Source organism: Strix uralensis, chromosome 23 (genome assembly GCF_047716275.1).
Source record: "Strix uralensis isolate ZFMK-TIS-50842 chromosome 23, bStrUra1, whole genome shotgun sequence".
Taxonomy (NCBI): Eukaryota; Metazoa; Chordata; class Aves; order Strigiformes; family Strigidae; genus Strix; species Strix uralensis.
In genome coordinates, this window is record NC_133994.1 from 7,600,642 (window position 1) to 7,619,157 (window position 18,516).

The 18,516-nt window shown below is 44.6% G+C and overlaps 1 protein-coding gene across 1 annotated transcript in view; it reads right to left on the bottom strand.

The window, feature by feature from the left end:
- PAX7 (paired box 7) overlaps nt 1–18,516 on the bottom strand; it is a 100,822-nt gene that overhangs the window by 35,286 nt on the left and 47,020 nt on the right. Inside the window, 3 exon segments of the mRNA XM_074893095.1 lie at nt 1,600–1,799; nt 2,386–2,551; nt 16,041–16,240. Of these exon segments, the coding sequence (XP_074749196.1) occupies nt 1,600–1,799; nt 2,386–2,551; nt 16,041–16,240 (566 nt within the window).

Consider the following 18,516-nt stretch of genomic DNA (forward strand, 5'->3'; position numbering starts at 1 on the left):
TACATTTTCTATCTCATGACCATTCAAAGCTAGAAGTGGGATTTTTATACCATTTCAGAGAAGCTGCAAAATTTCCCTCTTTCCATTGACACTCAATGTTTGTTTTCACACTTGAGAGATCACAAGCTATTGGACCTTAAAATCTATATACCCCTCTGATGTCGCCATTTATTGGACTCCTCTCTAAACAGTTGTAGCTTTTTCATTTCAGGTGCCTACCTAATTTCTCCCTGTAGTTTCAGATTATTTTGTACTTCCTGTCTTAAATAGTGTTACTGACCACTCTGGAACAACTGCTATAGTGCACTTCATGTCTCTGTATTTCACAAGTGATTGAGAGCAAAAGTAAAACGTATTTGATACCCCTCCAGGATGGCAGGCACCACACAAATACAAGTCCTTGCTGTTAATTTTCAGTGTACAATGTGTTCCTTGTTCCACTTAAAAGGAAATTGGAAAGCAGATTACATCAAGTAAACCAAAGAGAAGGTTAAAGGCTCTATCTAATGAGGTGACAGAAAGTTAGAATTCTTATCCCAGGATAGCAATAGAGTGGGCTGTATTCTCAGGTGGCGTACATCCTGGCATCTCCACTGCCTTCGGTGGAGCTCACCAGCTGAGGGCATAAGTCTACTCCCATGACACACACAGAACACAAGCTCTGCTCTCTCTAGACCCGCTGATAATGGAGGCTTTAACCTCTCTACACTGCTGAGGCTTGCTGCTCGGTCACATGCAGCACTGAAAAGCTACATACACAACTGGCAGCGATCTGATCAAGCCCGGGACGGGGCCCTTCAGAACACAGCTGGGCTGAGGCTTGGAGCACAGATCCCAGAGTCGGGTCATGGTCACTCTATTCTGAGCTCAGGCAGGGATTTTAAAATCAAGGGTGTATTACATGGGGAGGCCGTGGTTGTCACCTGATAAACTTAAAACACACATGCTCCATTCTTTTACACAAACAGATGTGTGTGAAGTTTATCTTTCCTCCTTTAAAGTTACCTACATCTCTTATTCTGACCTTGTGGAAAACATTAAGTGGACTTGTTTACATGACAATTAGTTTCTCAAAATTAAATCCCAGATCTACATCCTTGTGTTTTGAGGAAGCTCAGATCCATGGCACTTTTGTGTTCCAACCAGACTTGGACAAGCTGGCTTCAGCTAATCTCTAAATCAGCTGCCCACAAATAAGGGACTATTGCTAAAGTAACTAAAAAACTTGAGCATGCTATCATTAGGCTAAAGTCCACAATCAAAGGGTCCACACCTGCAGTGCAATTTTTTTGGAGGGCTGAGAAGACGTACACGGATGCTCTAGGTTCTGGTGTTTGCAATTGCAGGGTAGCTGACCTGAATATGGGAACTAACAGGATACAAATGCTCTGGCAGTACAGTGCTGAGCTCAGGATAGAGATACTGCCAATAAACAAATTAACTAATTGCTTTAACTAGGCTGCCTCCAAGAATTTGTGACAAAAACTCCCTTGTTAACCATAATACACTGTGATAGCCTGAAGCTTGCCCTGCTCTCAGAGGATCTGGACCAGCCAAATACTCTCAGCCCAAGAAAGAGAATGGAAGTGGGTCACGTACCTGTGGAGAGAGGCCATTGCTGACAGGATTCATGTGGTTGGCAGGAGCTGCAGCATTCATGAAACTGTCCGAGTAGCTGGAGAAGCTGTGTCGGGCCCCGTAGGCAGAGCCGGTGTCAGCAGCGGCGGCTGCAGCAAGCCCTCCCTGGTGCATGGTGGATGGCGGCAGGGGCTGGGGTCTGTGTACAGTGCTTCCCCCGTCTGTGGAGAGAGTGTTTAGAGGTAAAAAGTCGTGGGGTGTTACAGCTGGGACTGTGCAAAGCGTGGATCGATGGTCTGGTTACCCTGAGCTCAGCTTCTGGGTCTCACCATCTCTGTGCTTCATGCGAACACAAGCCCATCATGTGACAGCTCATGCATGGTACAAAATATGCAAACCTGGGACGAAATATCTGACTTTCCTCTGAATTTTCCCCCAGACAAAATCCATAAATTCCTTTGTAAAGGTCAAGGCTAAAACCAGCTGGAATTAGCAATACTCCTTCCACTGAGCCCCACTATGGAGGGATCACCTATATGATACTCACTTTGGACTGATGTGCTTTCCATTTGAAAGCTGAGCAGAAGAACTACAGTCATGAGACACAGTGACACAGCAGAAAGGACCATGAGACAGAGGAGAAAACTCTGGAATTTCCACTGACTTGAGAAAAATCCTGCCCTGCCCAACTAAAGGAAAGCCAGCTCTGTATTACAAGAGCCTTAGTGGGATGTCATGAATCAGAAAGGGAAGGGACGATGGGATGATGTAGGGCAAGAGAAGAGGAGCAGGAGAGCAGGTGCTCACCTTGGGAAATGGTGGTTGTTGGGTAGGTGGAGTCTGGCAGCTGGTACGGGGGGAGAGTCGGCATTCCTGTTGGCGGGAAGCCCCCCGGCAGCAGGTGATTGAAAGCTGCAAGTTGATTCGCTCCCGCCTGTTTGCGCCATCTCGCTCTTCGGTTGCTGAACCACACCTGATGGGAGAGCAAAGACCATGTGTGACTCACTCTGAGCTGCTGTCCCATCCCACCTGGGTTGCTGATGGAAACACATCCTGAATTACAGCGCTCGCCAAAACTAGGTTCAGGTCACCGTCTGACACAGACTCGGTGAATATTCATCTCCATTCCTCAGTTTCTTTTCTACCACATGACGATACTACTACCCCCCCTGTCTCCTAAGTGAAGATACATGCATTTAAAATTGTTAAAGATACTACTAAGAGCATGGGAGGGTGCTATCAGCAGTAGAGTGAGATGAAGAGGAATAATTTAGCTTGTGTATTCCGAGAGAGTCCATACGAAATAGATGCATTGCTACCACCTGGCCATTCTGCCTTGTTATCTGACAACTATGTGAATTATGCTGAAGGATTAAGTACCATAATAGCAACACGGCTGCACTGTTAGGAGGGATAAATAGACAGATTAGCATCATGGTTTCTATGTTAGACAAGCTAAATAGATAGAACCAGACCGGAGGGAATACAGGGTTTTCTTAGCTTCTCTGTACTGCAGCAAATCACTGTTGTCTGTATGCTAAGACATGCTCTCCTTGCAAGAGGCACTGCAGTGTGCACTAGAATTGTACTACAGCCAATTTAAATCTCTGTGCATTAAAATAAACCCAGTATCAATGCATGTGCAAAGCTGGGCTCATGTTTCCTACAGTGCTAGTTTACCTGTAAGACTCCAGGGGAGATTTTTCTAAATGCATTTGTCTGCCCTGATGTGTTTTATCGTGGGCAATCTCCCTTCTGCATAGTGGAAAGGGCTTCTCAAGCTGTCTCTTGGGCTTGGTTTACTTCATTTAATCAGAGAGGCTCTCAGGCCCGATCCCTGTTTGGGGTTCAGAAGTATGCGGATAAGCTTTCAAGCCAGATGAGAATGCAGCTGCTGGACTTTGTGAGGCCTAAAGGGCTAGAAAACACGATTAAATTTCACAGCAACAAGAAAAAATGGAGCAAAAATCAAGAGTGTAAAGCATTTGGGGGGAAAAAATCCTCCATCAGGCTTCCAAGCTGCTCAACTTCAGATCAGAAGCTGGGGTTACAAGGGTTTGAGGCACTGCACTCCAAACTGTCCCTACATCTTGTGAACCAAAACAAAACTCGCTTCCCTAGATACAGCAGAACCTTAGTCCGATGCACCTTGCACTTCAGACGTGGTTCAAATCCCAAAGTGGGTGTCTTTCTCTGGCCTTTAAACCGAGTCCCCCTGTAAATGGTTACTTGTTAGTTTGCCTTTTTCTTACTGGCACCTGTGAGTGTGTATAATTCACTCAGCATGACAAGGCGACGTGTTTTCACCGAGAGCTACTTATTTAATGGAGTGTTGGCTCTCAGTCCACATGCACTGCAGTGGTTCTTGCTGCAAACACAAGCATACGCTGAGCTTCCCACACAAATTTCTGTGAGATTGTCTGGATCGCAGTCTATTATGGCTCTTTCTACATGTTACTCATCTACTAGTGTACTGTGGAAAGAGTTTGGTTAAAACCTACTAGTGATAGCCGTGTGTGACCTGCTGATGATGGCTAGGAAGGACCCAGTCCTGGACAGTCCTTCACTTCATGCTGTTCTTTACATCCATGTACAACAAAAACAAAAAAAGCCCAGTTTTCTTTGGAAGAGCTGGTCTAAATTAAACCCCCCTGAAATGTATACAGTGCTGATGTCAGGTCCTTGGCACCAAACGCGGCTTTTTAACAGACCTGTTCCTACTGCACTGCACTACTGGCTGAAGCAGCATAACCTCTTAGCACCTTCCAAAAGCGTGACAGAAATAGGTCAGCTTACATCCGATCTGCATTGATCAACAAAGTCCATGCAGGTCAGAATCTCTGTGTCCATTTCTGGCACCAAAAGTTGCTAGCAAAATCTAGGACAGAGTTAAGGAGGGAGAAATGAATGAACATTAAGGTCTGTAGCACTTTACAACTCTTTTATACAGTCCAATCCGTGGCACAGTTTCTAGGAGCAGTGAGCAACACAAATGAATAAATTACTTTTTGTTTGCCCTGGTCATGCAAAAAGGACAGTCCTGTCCTTTTCTCATGCATGCATGTATATGTGTAATTCACGCTTTAAATTAGGGATAAGGAACTTGGCTCCTCCTCTCATATAATTTGCTTCCACTTTCACAGTTAAGGACATAAAACCTGTCTGAATATTTCTGCGAGCTGAACATAAGGAGATAAATAAACCTTCCCTCTTCAGAGAAAAAGGCCTAGTCCCAGGCTGGAAGCGCTTCCACCCCAAAAACAAAAGATCTTGATGCTGAGAAGAGCATATAAAATCCAAATACCTGAAGAGAAAACATAACCAAGCAGCTATGAATCCAGGAATTGAGAAGAGAAATTGAACTCCAAGAATGTAAAAGCCACTCCAATGATTCCTGACACTTTTCTGACATCGCAAAGGGTGGGAAAGTTCCTTTTTTATAACCAAGAGCCAGATGCTGGCAAATCCACTCGGGATTAGAAGTTCAGAAGAAACATGTGGAATGAGATGGTCTAGTACGGGACACATTTCTCCAACAACAGCCCCACAAGTACTTGGTTTCCCTGTGGTGGTTTGTCAGTTGGCTTGGCTAACATATGATCAAAACACAACTTTGCAAAGATTTGTGTTGTCTTGCATTACACCACGTGAGGTTATTGTCCATGCACCAACATGCACGTTTGCATCTGTTGTTCAGAATTAAAATTCACACATGTGTCTACGACTCCTCCCATCTTGCTTCCCCACATCCAGTTAAGGGTGTGTAGTTCCTTTTTGTTTAAAGGAAGATAAAAGGATACTCTGGATCCTATTTTACAACCAGGTAGAGTTGACCAAAAAGGCCTGGGCAGGGGCCATTCTCAGGGTGTCTTGCATACTTTGGTCTACAATGTGCACAGGCTTGGGAGAAAGAAAAGCTAATTTACATGACTGGGCTATCACCGGAGAAAGAAAGTCAGTTCTTAATTATGCTATGACTTTGGGAAAGTACTGCTTTTCTGATTTGAAGTCAGTGGAAACATTGCTGCATTCAACAAATTTTGGTCCTTACACAACCCATGCATCAGACCACCACCTCTAAATTAAGGATAAACCCCACATTTTCTTACGTTTTAGTTTATTTCAACAATCAGTCATCTGAGATAGAAGCTCTCCAACTGCCAGCAGGCACCGTACCCAGTGCAGCAAGATCTCTGTCTTGGCTGGAGCATCATAGCAAAACAAATAATAAATGATAATAATAGTAAATACACATGCACCAAATGAGATTCACAACTACATGCTTAAACGTAGGGCTTCCTCACAGAGCCTGGCTGGAGAATCCAGCCACAAATACACTGAAACCTACCACAAAGAAATTGATAGGATTTATCTTCCCGTGCAGAGGAAGGGACATTTCATGGCCCAAACAGGTTGATTCTGCCCCTTATTTATAACCCACAGAAAAAAAGAAGATACATTCCAGCTAATGACGTTAGCAATTCTTTCCCTTCCCCCGCCTTAAAGGTGGCTCAGGTCTTTATGCTTATAAATCATTTTATTGGTAGTTAAAATATAGAGGCTAGAGCATCTAACCGTAATGCGAGGCGCACTTCAAAGGGAACCTGCTTTCATTTCACAACAGTTAAGGTTTTATCAGCCACTAAAGATTCCCCCTGCCAGAGGATCCTGTTACACCATGTTAAGCCTGGGGTGAAGGCTACGGCTGCTAAAACCAGACTGGTAGGAAGAAGATGAGGAAGAGGAGGAAGTTTTGAAGCTGCTGGTCTACCTGTGGAGACGTTGTTCTAGGGGCTGCTGGGACTGGATCGCATGACTAGAGTTTTATGCTGGGACAAACATAGACAGCACTTGGGAAAAGGGCTGTGTGAAGAACTCAACAGCAGAAAAAACGGCACGTCAGAAACCTGTCTTTTCTTAAAAAGAGAAGTTCTTCATGATCATTTTTCTGTGCACAGCAAAGAGATCCTGCGCAGTGTAAACGTTCTGCTTTCCAAGGGTATGGAAGTATAATATACACCGAAGACAACAGTTTGTACCTGTTAAAGACATCTGGGGCTTCTGTCCCTGGGAATCATCTTTCAAAGAATGGAAGATGCATTATAAAAACTGCTCAGCTCAACTAAGCAGAGAGATACAGGAATGCCCTCATGGAAAATAACTTAAAAGAAGATATCCAAGCAGGTTCTTCATGCTCCAGCCATGCCCAGGGTCCAGGTAAGACCAGTCCCTCACTGTGCCATGTGCACCTTGCTCAGTAAACAAGTATGCTGCTACAGGGATCCTGAATGCTAGATGTCCACCACGGAATATCACTCAATCCATTACCTTCCCCATCCCCTTCACAGATGGGAGAGGAAGGCATGGCGAGACTAAGAAACCTCTCCAAATTCATCACTGTCTGCCTCACAGAACCAGCTGATTTCAGAAGAGCCCATCCTCCTGGCCAGATTGGGTTTAGGGCAAAGGTTAGAACTGGTTCTTATTTAACCTGGACGCCTGCACCCAACCCTGCCAATGGCCAGCCCGAGATGTCCCAGTCACTCATTCTCAACCAGCAGAGCAGCAGAGAAGGGCTGCAGAGACAGCTGCCTGCCAGGATGGGCTGGACTGAATTATCCCCGCAGCCACTGAGATATGGGTCAGCTCCCACAATTTGTCAGACAAGGAGAGGAAAGGAAGGTCAAAAAGAGCCTCCTGTGGGAAAGAAAGCCTGTTGTGTTTCTGCTCAGCCTAATCAGGACTTGATGTTGGAGAAAGATAGATGGGATAAATGAGCTCATAAATGGAAACGGATGGAAAAGCCAAGTTGTGCCTTTGCTCTCCAGCAGAATGGAAGAGATGCAACATGTGTTTGCTTTCACAGGCCCAAGAGGTTGCAGAAACCAGGTGGAAGAGAGTCATGTGGCCATTTATGGCCCAAGCACACCAAAAAAATTCCACCAAAGTCAGATGAAGTCCCTCCCCAGGTTGCATAGAGGCAACTCTGCCAGATCTCCTCTCCAGGTTCTCCTTTGAACAAGGAGAGGAGTGCCTTGCAGTGCCTTGCCTTGTCCACACGAGTCACAAATGCTGCACAACCTGGGCTTCCCAGGAGGCTGACACAGAAGGCTTTTAGAGAGGAACTCTAGCAGCAACAGTGACGAGAGGCCAGGGGTAGTTATTGCTCCATCCAAATGGCTTCTTTCAAATGGTGCTGTGGGTCAGCTCGCCCAGGCTGGAGAGAGTTGAGATGGTACAGTGAGATGGGATCCTCCAAGTCCCTACAACAGTTAGTGATGATTACGCTTCCTCTGCCAGATGCTGAGGAGTGTGAAAAACAGACATCAGAGACATACAAGCATCATTGAGGCTATGGAGATAATTTTTTACAGAACAAGAAAAAAAAGCCCACGAGAGCGCACAGATTTTAGGCACGTAGATTTTTATCTGCGCACGTAGGGACATGGCTGTATCTAGTGACACTTTTGTTCAGTGCCTAAAACGCTGAGCCTCTGTCACTTGTGGGTGATACGGTTAAGATAAATATTTAACAAGGTTAGTGGAGCAGAACAAATGACTCCTCACAAATGAGATTATCCAATGAATTTAGCCTATATTTCTCCTGGCATATACCAGTTCCTGAAGGTGTTAGCTGTTTATAACAATCTATTGAAGAATTTCAACATACAGTTTGTGGTGTGTGAATTTTTTTGCAAAACACTTTTTTTTTTTTTTTTTAAACAAACCATTGTTAGCAGTGAAATATTTGATTGTGGCGTTGATTACTCTTGTAATATCCTGTCTAATCTTTGAATTAATCATGCCACAAACACTTCCTCAACCGAATTTTTACTTTTAAATGATCATCACAGTGTGAACACTTGATAACTGCTAATGGATTTCATACTCTAGACAAGGAAGCAGGAAGCAGGAGAAATGGGATAGATCTGACCACTTTCACACTGAGACATCCTAACTCCGGGTTTGAACTCATCGTTTCACAGCTCCAAGCCCAACGCTGCCCAGTGGTGCAGCTTTATCACTTACTGTAATATAAGTTAATACTTACAAATTAAAAAAATATTACCATTGAATGAAATAGTTATTGGATACTGAACGATTGTTTGCAAATGTTGTGTTTTACAGCCCTACATTTTACAAACTGTGCTTCTGAGTGGTTATTTCAGTTGTCAGAGGAAATTCTGTTAAAGTAAAATAAAATTTAAAATAAAACCTCTGTTTTACTTATCTGTTTATCTCTTTATAAACCCCATGTCTGAGGATGAATGGGACTTGTGGAAGCTGAAAGACATCCGGATGAGTTCACTGCTGTCAGAAAGCAGCTGCAAGGTAGTATATTTTATGAAGTGCTTTCTCTCCACTTGAACACTTGCTTCTTAGACGGCCAAGTCTTAATGGTGTTAGAGTTGCATTTAAACATTTCGGAACAGGCTTTGATGTTCACACCTCACTGAGGTGAATGCGATGTTGGAGAGTACATTTCCTGCTGCTGTTGTTTGGCTAGAGATAGGCTGGGCTTTAACAGAAAATCAGCAGCACATTGATTCCCCCCAAGATTTTCTTTGCAAAAGCAAAAGCTATGAGCTTTTAAAAATAGCTTAAGCGCCTAAGGGCAGTGGCTCAAAGATTAAAACACTCTGGCAAACTCTCCTCCTGATCATTATAAACATTTTCTATTGTTGATCAAACAATCTATTTAATTGGTGTCCCAGTAAGCAGAAAGCCTCCTTAGCTGGGGAGATTGAGAGCAGACGAGAGCCAAGCGTGCTGGCTGCTCCAAGCAACGGCACGCTTGCTCCCTTTACTGGGCACACACTGGGTGGTAGCTCTGGTAGAATCAGAGGTTCAGCATAGGGCATATGAGCAAAGTGTATGAGAAACACTTTGGTCCACACCCTCGTTGGACTGGAAATTTTGTGATAAAGGTTCTTCTCATAAAACCTCCGGGAGGCCCTATTTGTTTTTAATACAATGGGACAGACACTCTGCTGCTATAAATCAGTGCAACTTCACTGACTTCCATTTAGACCAGCTGAGTGCGCAGTGTTAGACACAACCGCTTCACCCAAGGAACTGGGATCTCGTTCATTGCTTTGGCCTCTGGGCCCTCTGTCCTTTGTAAGAAAATCAAATCATTACCACATTGTTTGGGGGATCCCTTTTTCAGCTTGTGACCATGAGGCTGGTAGTAATGCTCCTTGGTCAAAAGCAGACCAAGAAAAGCAGAATAGGACAAACAATCAAAAAAGTCAGTTCCAGGTTTTGCATCGCAACACAGAAATCCACAATTTTATCTAAAAATCATGGGTTTTGAACTGAATGGATTCCTCCATTTGCAGAAGCCAGCAAATTCAAAGGAGCACTTTCTGACATAAATTTCTCCATTTGCTTCATACAGATTCCCTGCCCCACACGTACAAAACAAGCAGCTCTTACCAAATTACGCTGCAAGTCCTGAAGTTTATATTCATTCCTGTTGATTTCAACCAATGCTTTGCCAGAAGGACTACAGGATTAGGTTTATCATTTTCATCTTCTGTAAAGTATAATATACTTAATGAAATAGCGCTGACTCTCTCCAGCAAGATGCCCTGAGGCTTACATAGCTGGGACTATGTCCCCTGTCAGTGGGACATTTCTATTTCCAAGGGGGCTGGTTACTGTAATTCTACTACGAATACCAAAAGTGCTGATGCTTTTCTAAGCAAGCCCTTAGATACGGACATAGGACGTGCTTGCAATTTTAAGAGATTATCTCTGGCTTTTTCAAAGTTCAGGTGGAAAAAGACTTGCCGCTGCAGTTTGGATACCCGGTAATTTACTTTGCAGTTTGTTCTTGTTTATTTTTTATGTGACTAGTAGGTGGACTGAGGGCTTATTTGGAGCATATTAGATGGGACAAGTATGCTGTGGGTTACTCCTTTCTTTAATCCAATTGCACTTCTGTTTCTAATTCAGGCTGGAGAGATGTGAAAGAACAGCAGCAATGCTGTGAGACATCGAGCACCGATTCACTAAGCAAACAGAAAGTAATGTTTCAAGACTGCAACCGACCTCTCTTATTAGCAACATCTTTCTGCAGCAAAATCTGCCTGAGACACGAGGGGGGAGCATCTGGACCCTCCTCACCATCTCAGCTGCATTCAGCCCTCACTGGCTTTACCTTGCAGAGCCGCTTTCTTTAAAGCTGGCTGGAACAGCACGCTACCCTCGCCCCGACCTCTCCCGGGAGCTGGATGCCGCTTGGCATCGCACGGCCGGTCCCTCGACGTGCCTGGGCACACGCACCGGCAGTGCCACCGCGGTTCTCACGGACCCGCTGCCGCGGTGCCAGGGGCTGTTCTCGCCGTGGGCCGTCTATCTGGACGCTCCGGTGTGCGAGAGTGCGGCTGGCCCCGTGCCGTGGAAAACGAGCGTGCCAAGCCAGCCTCTGCCAACGAGAGCCCCAACTGCCGGCTCCTCTGCACAGCCTCTCGGTGCCCCGGCTGCTGCCAAAAACACAGGGCAGCTGTTGTGTCATAACCTCATCGCAGCCCTCTTCACAAGAAATGTAAACTAGTCGGAGCCTCAGGAAGAAAGAAAACATTCTCATCTGACCTTTAAGGGAGGGGGATTGCCTCAGAAGAGCCAGTTTGGACACATCTCAAAGAGTTTGGGAAGCAAAACACCAGGCAAACAGCATTAGGCTACAGCAGATTTGCATGACTCCAGTTCATGCTCAGAGCTGGAGGAGACCTGCTTACCACCGTATCGTCCCTTCCTAGAACACCCTCATCTTCAAAAAGCACCATCTCAAGGCACAGGATAGACCTTTGACCACAGTGACAGCTGCTGAAAGAGCATTGGGGTCCCCACTAGCACACAGCAGAGATATTTGAGAAGTTCCTGAGAAATCCATGTATTTTCTGGAAACTAGACTGCACAGTACTGCTGGAAAACGGTGGTTTTCAGCTTCTTCTCACTGAGAACAGAATTGCTTTGTGAAAAATTTCAAGCAAAATTGAATGGCTTTTTTTTTTTCTGGTGCTCTGTTTAGCACGTCTGAGCCGCTGCAGCACTATGTTTGTTTACTACAGTTTGAAACTGTGTCATAAAATACATATTATGTGAGTAGCCTAGAAATGCACCAAGATTTCAGAGACAGAATTGCTCTGAGCCTTTTTATTGAATGAAACATCCATTTTCTCCCAGGCAGAAGTCACAATAGTATCCATCATAAAAATGATCAATAAAGCACTGGGTTGCGACTCCTGCTGTCTAGTTTAATTTTGTTATTGAAATAATGGTTTCTCAGTGCATGGAATTTCCTGGGGATTAATAACAGACATCAGCATCACAACACACCCACCCCTTTGTGCTTCTTATTTATTTCCAGAAAGCACCCACCGCCCGGACCATAGGAACTAAAATTAACATACTTGCTTGTACCCAGCTGCCTGTGGTATGACCATCCAAATCATCTGCAGGTAACGCTGAGGAGCAAAAGCTGCCATCTATTTTTTGGGAACAGTCTCAGTAGATTTCTGGGAAAGCTTTTTGATATAATACTTAGAGCCTGCCACACCTGACTCCTTATAGCACCAGGAAAAATGGAGATGGGCTGCTTGCATGGGAACCTATGCACCAAAGTCCATTTGTGAAAAACATTTCCAGTGCACAAATTTCTTGGGATTGTGGTGCTGACCTGAGGACAATTTGGGCATATGCAACTGCCTTGTTTTACCTTATATTTCTTTCTGTTGTTATTGTTCAAGTGAAAAATGGAAATAAGCACTGGGGTTTGTTGGTAACTAGCCTTAAAAATGCCCGACATTTGGGCAAATAGATCCACAAATGGGATCATCTAGAAGGCTTAGTTTAAACTCCCTAGACCCATGACTGATGTACCTGGTGTCTCTTTTGACGTTGCTTTGAGAAGTAATTTCTACCCCTAGGCAAGATTTTCCTGACAAAACTGTTTTCCTATTGAAAAAAACTGTAGTGACAAAGCTAAACTGTTTACAAGAGAAGGATTGTTCTGAAAAAAGTCCATTCTCCAGCAATGCCAGGGAGAAAAGTTTCAAAATTATCACAGAATCCTGTTTAGGGTTTTCTTCCATATAAAAACTTTGACATCATCAGTTAGATAATTGCAAAAACTGGCATAAAAATCCAAAATACATTCAAGATCAAAATCAAAGCTTCCATTAAATTAGCTAAGTGAATCGCTTAGCTGTTAGACTTAATTTTTAAATCCATGAATGCTTGGCATTCAACAGCTTGTTTTCTGGAAGGGTAGATATGGGAGCTTGCAGACGGGCAACAATTTGTTCAGTACTGGACAATTAGTGTGGACACATGAGTAAAGACATTGCCTTGCACAAAAACAAGTCAGTGGGAATTTCCACTGGTGGCCTCGCTGGACATGGGTTTGGCACTGTAATCCTGATCCTTCCGGAAATCCATGGCAGTCTTGTCACTGGCTATGCTCAATTTGGGATTAACCTTTTAACGGCTTGTACCTTTGGGTGTGTTGAAGTCTGGATGCTGGAATTCTGCGTCTCAACCACACAAACACTGCAGTGACCTTGGAAAAATATTGCTCACCCTCCCGTGATCTTCCTAGCAGATGAGAAACCGGAGCTTGGAACCGCTCCCCCCCCCCACCTCTTGTTGTTCAGCTTGTGAATTTTATTAGCTGTCAACGTGTCAAACTTCCACTTAGCTGGGCAGCTGCGTGATCAGCCAGACTCAGGCCTGCCAATAAAGTTTAACAGAGCTATCAGCTTTTCACGTGGAAGAGATTACGGTACATGAATACTCAGGTATCAGAGAGAACGACTGAGACTTAGGTAAATTCACCTTTCACATGGTAAAGCAAAGAGAGGTGAGGAGGAGAAAGAAGCAAAGAGATAGACAGGCTCACTTATTTTTGTTCAGTGCTTGTGGAGTGATTATCAAAATGGGATCCTAGTGCAGGGATGTTGTATATACACGACACAGCAACACCTGAGCTGTGATTCAGAGACTTGGGTGTGAGCTGGGGATTGTCAGCCATGGCTGCGCAGCACACAAGTGGCACTGAGATCCAGAAGATGGATGAAGCAATGACCAGACACTGAGGAGCAGTGAAGGCTGCTCTTGAGTCTCTTTTGTGACTATGGGGCACAACATACTTTTCATACATCTGCCTCCCATTTCACATGTTAACATGATAACCTTCTGGGGACAAGATAGATAGGGAGATGTTGGCATGGCCCTTAACACCCAGAAACCCTGATCTCAGCTAGCCCTACTATTATTACAGCTATCTTTAATCCAAAGCACATCTCTTGGCCTTAAAACCTCTGTTGAGACAAAAGTAAGGCACTAAGGTGGTAGAAGATTCCCTGCTGGATGGGTACATGTGTGGATGTGTGTGTGGCTTTTCTTTTTTATTTCTCCACAAGAACTTGATTGACTAATGTTTGTAGATCCCGAGAGCCAGTAAAAGATCTGCTCTGATATCCAGAAAATTTTACAAGGGGCGGCAGGCTTAAAAGTGGTGGGAAGAAGCTGACTCTGCCAGGATGTCGGAATGAGAAAGCCATCAGGAATGTGCCTCAGAGAACAGCTGCTACTAGAGCCCTGGCAGCAACCTCCACACAAGCTGCCTGGGAGCAAGTAGGGGGATTCGGAGATCACAGCTTGAGACAAGGGAAAGGTTCTATTTATTTATTTATTTAGCTTTCCCTTTCTCTGCTTTCACCTCCCTCCTTTCTCCCAGCCTTGTCACAGTGAGGTCAGAGAACCTTGGAAAAGAGAGAACCTGCGTCTGGTTTTAGCACTGACTGGCACTTCAGGGCTTTTCCCTTCCTCTCCAGCATGCCCTCATGCAACACGGGTTTCTCTCACCCCATAAAAAGATGTTACTTAAACTCTGTTCTCCCTTGAAACTCCTTTTTGTTAGTTTGCTTGCTGCAGAAACATCTATTTTTATTCCCCCCTTAATATCTTATGTCCATCCACACAAATAAGAGCAATTAGGAACACCATCTGCAAAACAGAAATGGGGAAATTCACATGTTCCAGCTTTTGGTAGCTTGGTCACCTTAATTAGCCACTTTCCCAAGCTCCATCTATGAACCTACCTGGCTAGCAAATTAACACTATTACTGTTGAACACTCTGGCATGGTCTTTTGGCTGAGATGAAAACTAGAGTCAGTTTAAAGTTTTCTTGATTTGCTTTTTGCAGTCTCCATAGCCAAACCCTGAGTGTTGATGGATTCAGGAAAATCCAGTACCTCTCAAGAGAAAGCTGGAGGGAGGCGAGAGGGCATCTGCTGCAGTGCTGTGACTGGCTTAACACTTCTTTGGGAAAGGCGGCTTATGGGAAAAGCCCTTCACCAGTGAATGTCCCAGGTGTGGGGGGAAATATCCGTTCCCAGACAGCTGGGAGAAAACAGCAAAAACTTTTGGTGGTTTTGACTTCTGAGTGAGCACATCAAGCTCATTATCCTGAGAACCACAGAACAAAAAAAAAAGCCTGTTTTTTTTTTTTCGGAGGAGCTGGTTAATTGACTGACTGTTTCCTTGTCACAAACCTGGAGTACTCTTTCCCTCCTCCCTCAGTGCCCGCAATTCAACTCTCGGCTGCCTGCACAGAGACCCCTGTGCTTAGCCTGAAACCTAATCGCGCTGCCCACACGGAGGACGGACTGCTGGGGTCTCCATTTCACTTCTCTAACCCAGCACAATCCCCAATCCCTCCCCCTTTCCTTCCCGTTCCCCAAGGGACTCTATTATACCCCCCGATCTGTTCACACTCCTTATCCCTCTGCGTGTTTGCACACACTGCTGACCCAGCCTTTATCTGGAAGACATAGGGGTCTCTGTGTGGAGTTCCCACAAGGGCTATTAATCGTGTAGATGTCAGAGTCCCCCGGCTCCAAACCCTCCCTTCCTGCTCCTCCCCTCTTCTTCCCTCCCCCCGCCCTTTTTGTGTTCTCTGGAGATCGAGGGAAAAAAAAGTTTTCTGAAAATTCACACACAGAACTTGCAAACTTTGCAAAATATGATCCGGTCCCCTGGGCAAGGTTGGTAAATGGTGTGATTTCTTCTAAAACACCAAATACAAACATACACACACACTGCTTCCTTCTAGGCAAATGGAGGAATTTCCGCCAACAGAAAACAGAGAGCTAAGTGCCTTGCCAAGTTAGGGGAAGTTTGGCTCCTGGTCTCAACCTGGATGGAAACCCTCCAGCTGGTACCTCTGCAACGGGCCAAATCCAAGTGGCATATCTGCAAATCCATGGGAACATGGGAATCTGCAGAACTGGATTTAAGTCTCAGATCCTTGTGGATATGGCTCCAGAGAAGCACGTCCACGTTACCACCTCTCAACACCCTCATCCTTGGCACTACCATCTCCTTCCCCAAGATAAACAAGAAGCTGTGCCACCCGACTGACTTGCCACACACTGGCTCCAGTCCTTACCTGAACTCGGGCCTCGGTGAGCTTGGTTCGCTGAGCTAGCTCCTCTCGTGTGTAGATGTCTGGGTAGTGGGTTCTCTCGAAGGCCTTCTCCAGCTCCTCCAGCTGCTCAGCGGTGAAAGTGGTTCGGCTGCGGCGTTGCTTGCGCTTCAAAGGCAGGTCTGGTTCGGATTCGACGTCAGAGCCTTCGTCCAGCCTGTTACCTGGGTGGGAAAGAAATGGGAGCTGAGGCTTGCGTGGTGAAAAGCCATAGGGAGAACGGCTGTTGGAAGAGTTAAGCAGCCCAGCAAAGTAATCTCAGATCTACCGTGATGGTGTCCATCAAAACAAGTATTCTGTCCATGTATAATACATTCACCAGTTTTCTACTATTTCTGTAGTTTGCTGATACTTTTTTTCCCCACATTGTAAAACACCCACCTATTAAAATCAGAACTGTTTGAAGGAAAGGGATGGTTCAAAGTCCACTGCTGAAACTGTTATACCGAAAGAACTTCCAGTGGTAGACTTGGGTTATTTTAAGAAATTTCCTATGTTTTTTTAAATGACTGTTTCAGAGTTGCACATTTTACATTGAAAAGTCATAGAAGCTCAAATGAGCGCATTAAAAAATTCAATACACGATGCTTTGACTTGTGCAGCCTGACTTCCTCTTGTGTTTTGCCAAGTATCAGTGTTTGAGATTTCAAGTTTTTTAAACCACCTCTGGAACAAAAAGAAGAAATATTAGGAATTTTTACAGCTGGGAAAGATATTTCCAACTCCAATTAACCTCTGGGCTGGGCTGCCCACAGGATACAGTTCCTCTTCTCTTACTTTCCAAATTTCAGCAGGACTTCTGCACAAGGCCAGACTCCTACAGCATTATGATGCCATTAAAGTCCTTCACCAGTGTCTAACTGGTCACCTCCTTCCTCCACCTTCACTTGCCCTGGATCTCTGCCCTTCCCTTCTCCCTGTCTTGACCCCGGCACCACATCTATTGCCTCCTGAGGCCCTTGTCAAACGCAAATAAGTATAACTGAAATAAGTAAACCCAGTTTTGCCCTTTTTTTTCATGTGGAGATAAAGCAGAAGGCATTACATTGATATTCACCAAGTCTACAGTCAGACTCAGCAGATTTTAGAGGGGATGCACCAAGAACAGCGGTAGCTGTGACTCCAGTGTTCGCCAGAGGCCTCTTGAGGAGCAAAGCTTGGGTTTCAAAGATGTGCAATGTGCAGGTTATCGGTTCCCTGTGGTGCAGATGTTGATGTATTGAGGATCTCAGCCAGGCCAAAACTTTATGTCTGCCTTTGGGACAGTGAAAAATGTGCCACTGGTTCACGGCAGCAGAGAAGGAAGAATATGATATATGAAACCTTTCAGCTAGGTGAGAGATCTGGCCTCTGCTGCACCTTTTACTTCTCTGTCATGAAACTAGAACACTCATTAAATGTGCATTCATTTTTTTTCTCTACCAAGCTTGGCTGCTGTCTTTCAGAATAACTGCACAGACAGACTCAGAGCCAGAATCTGCTTAAACACTGTGCTCACAGAGAAATGTTTTTTCTTTTGAGTAAACCTTTGCTAATTTAGGATTAAAGCAGGACTTACATATGTTTATCTTGACGATAAAGTTCCCTAAAGTTACTAACGGTGTTTTTCAGTCCTCTCTTTTTGTTCAGCTCCTATACTATCATTATCCAAAAATCTGCCTTTTTCTTTTCAGAGCTGGGAACTGCAGCTGTGACTTCCCCAACAGCTGCTCGAGAGTGGTGGCAGTTTGAGGAGTATGAGGCAAATATCCCATCGGAGCTCACTTGTTTATACTGAGATCACCACAAAATACCATTGCATCCAGCTTGCTGCAACGCAAAAATGCTTTTATGTCTTGGGGCTTCACAGGGAGGATGCGGTGTCAGAACTCAGCTAACCACATTGTGCTGGAGACAGAGAAACTCTGCTGCAGAGAAGTTGGTGGATTGTTTTGGGGTCAAACACATCACCTTAAGAGGTTTTCCCTTCTTCTAGTTCTGGTTTACTAATACACAGGGTCTTTACACATGTTCATCTTTTTAAATCAAGAACCTTTTATTTCTCACTGAAGTCAGTGAGAAATTCACTGTTGACTTCAGAGGAGCAGCATCTGTCACACATTTTAAAGACAGTTTCACTGTACATAGCAGAAACTTGTTACTAAACTAGCTTTTTGGTTATGTCCATTTTCAGGGAAGGTTTAAAGTCTCAAGTGGTGTAAAAGGAACATCTGTACTTGAAAATAACAGCCCTCCACATCTGGGTCCCAGATGATTCGGGGCAGGTAGAAGCACATCTGGACCTTGGAGTACCATGCTGTGCAAAAGCACATCTGGAAACCTATAGCATACAGTAAATTTCTTTAAGTTACTCACTTAACTCACCGACTGTTATTGGTTTAATTAGTATCTTTTCTGGAAATACTTGATATGAAATAAAATAAGGATGGAGGTGTGTTTT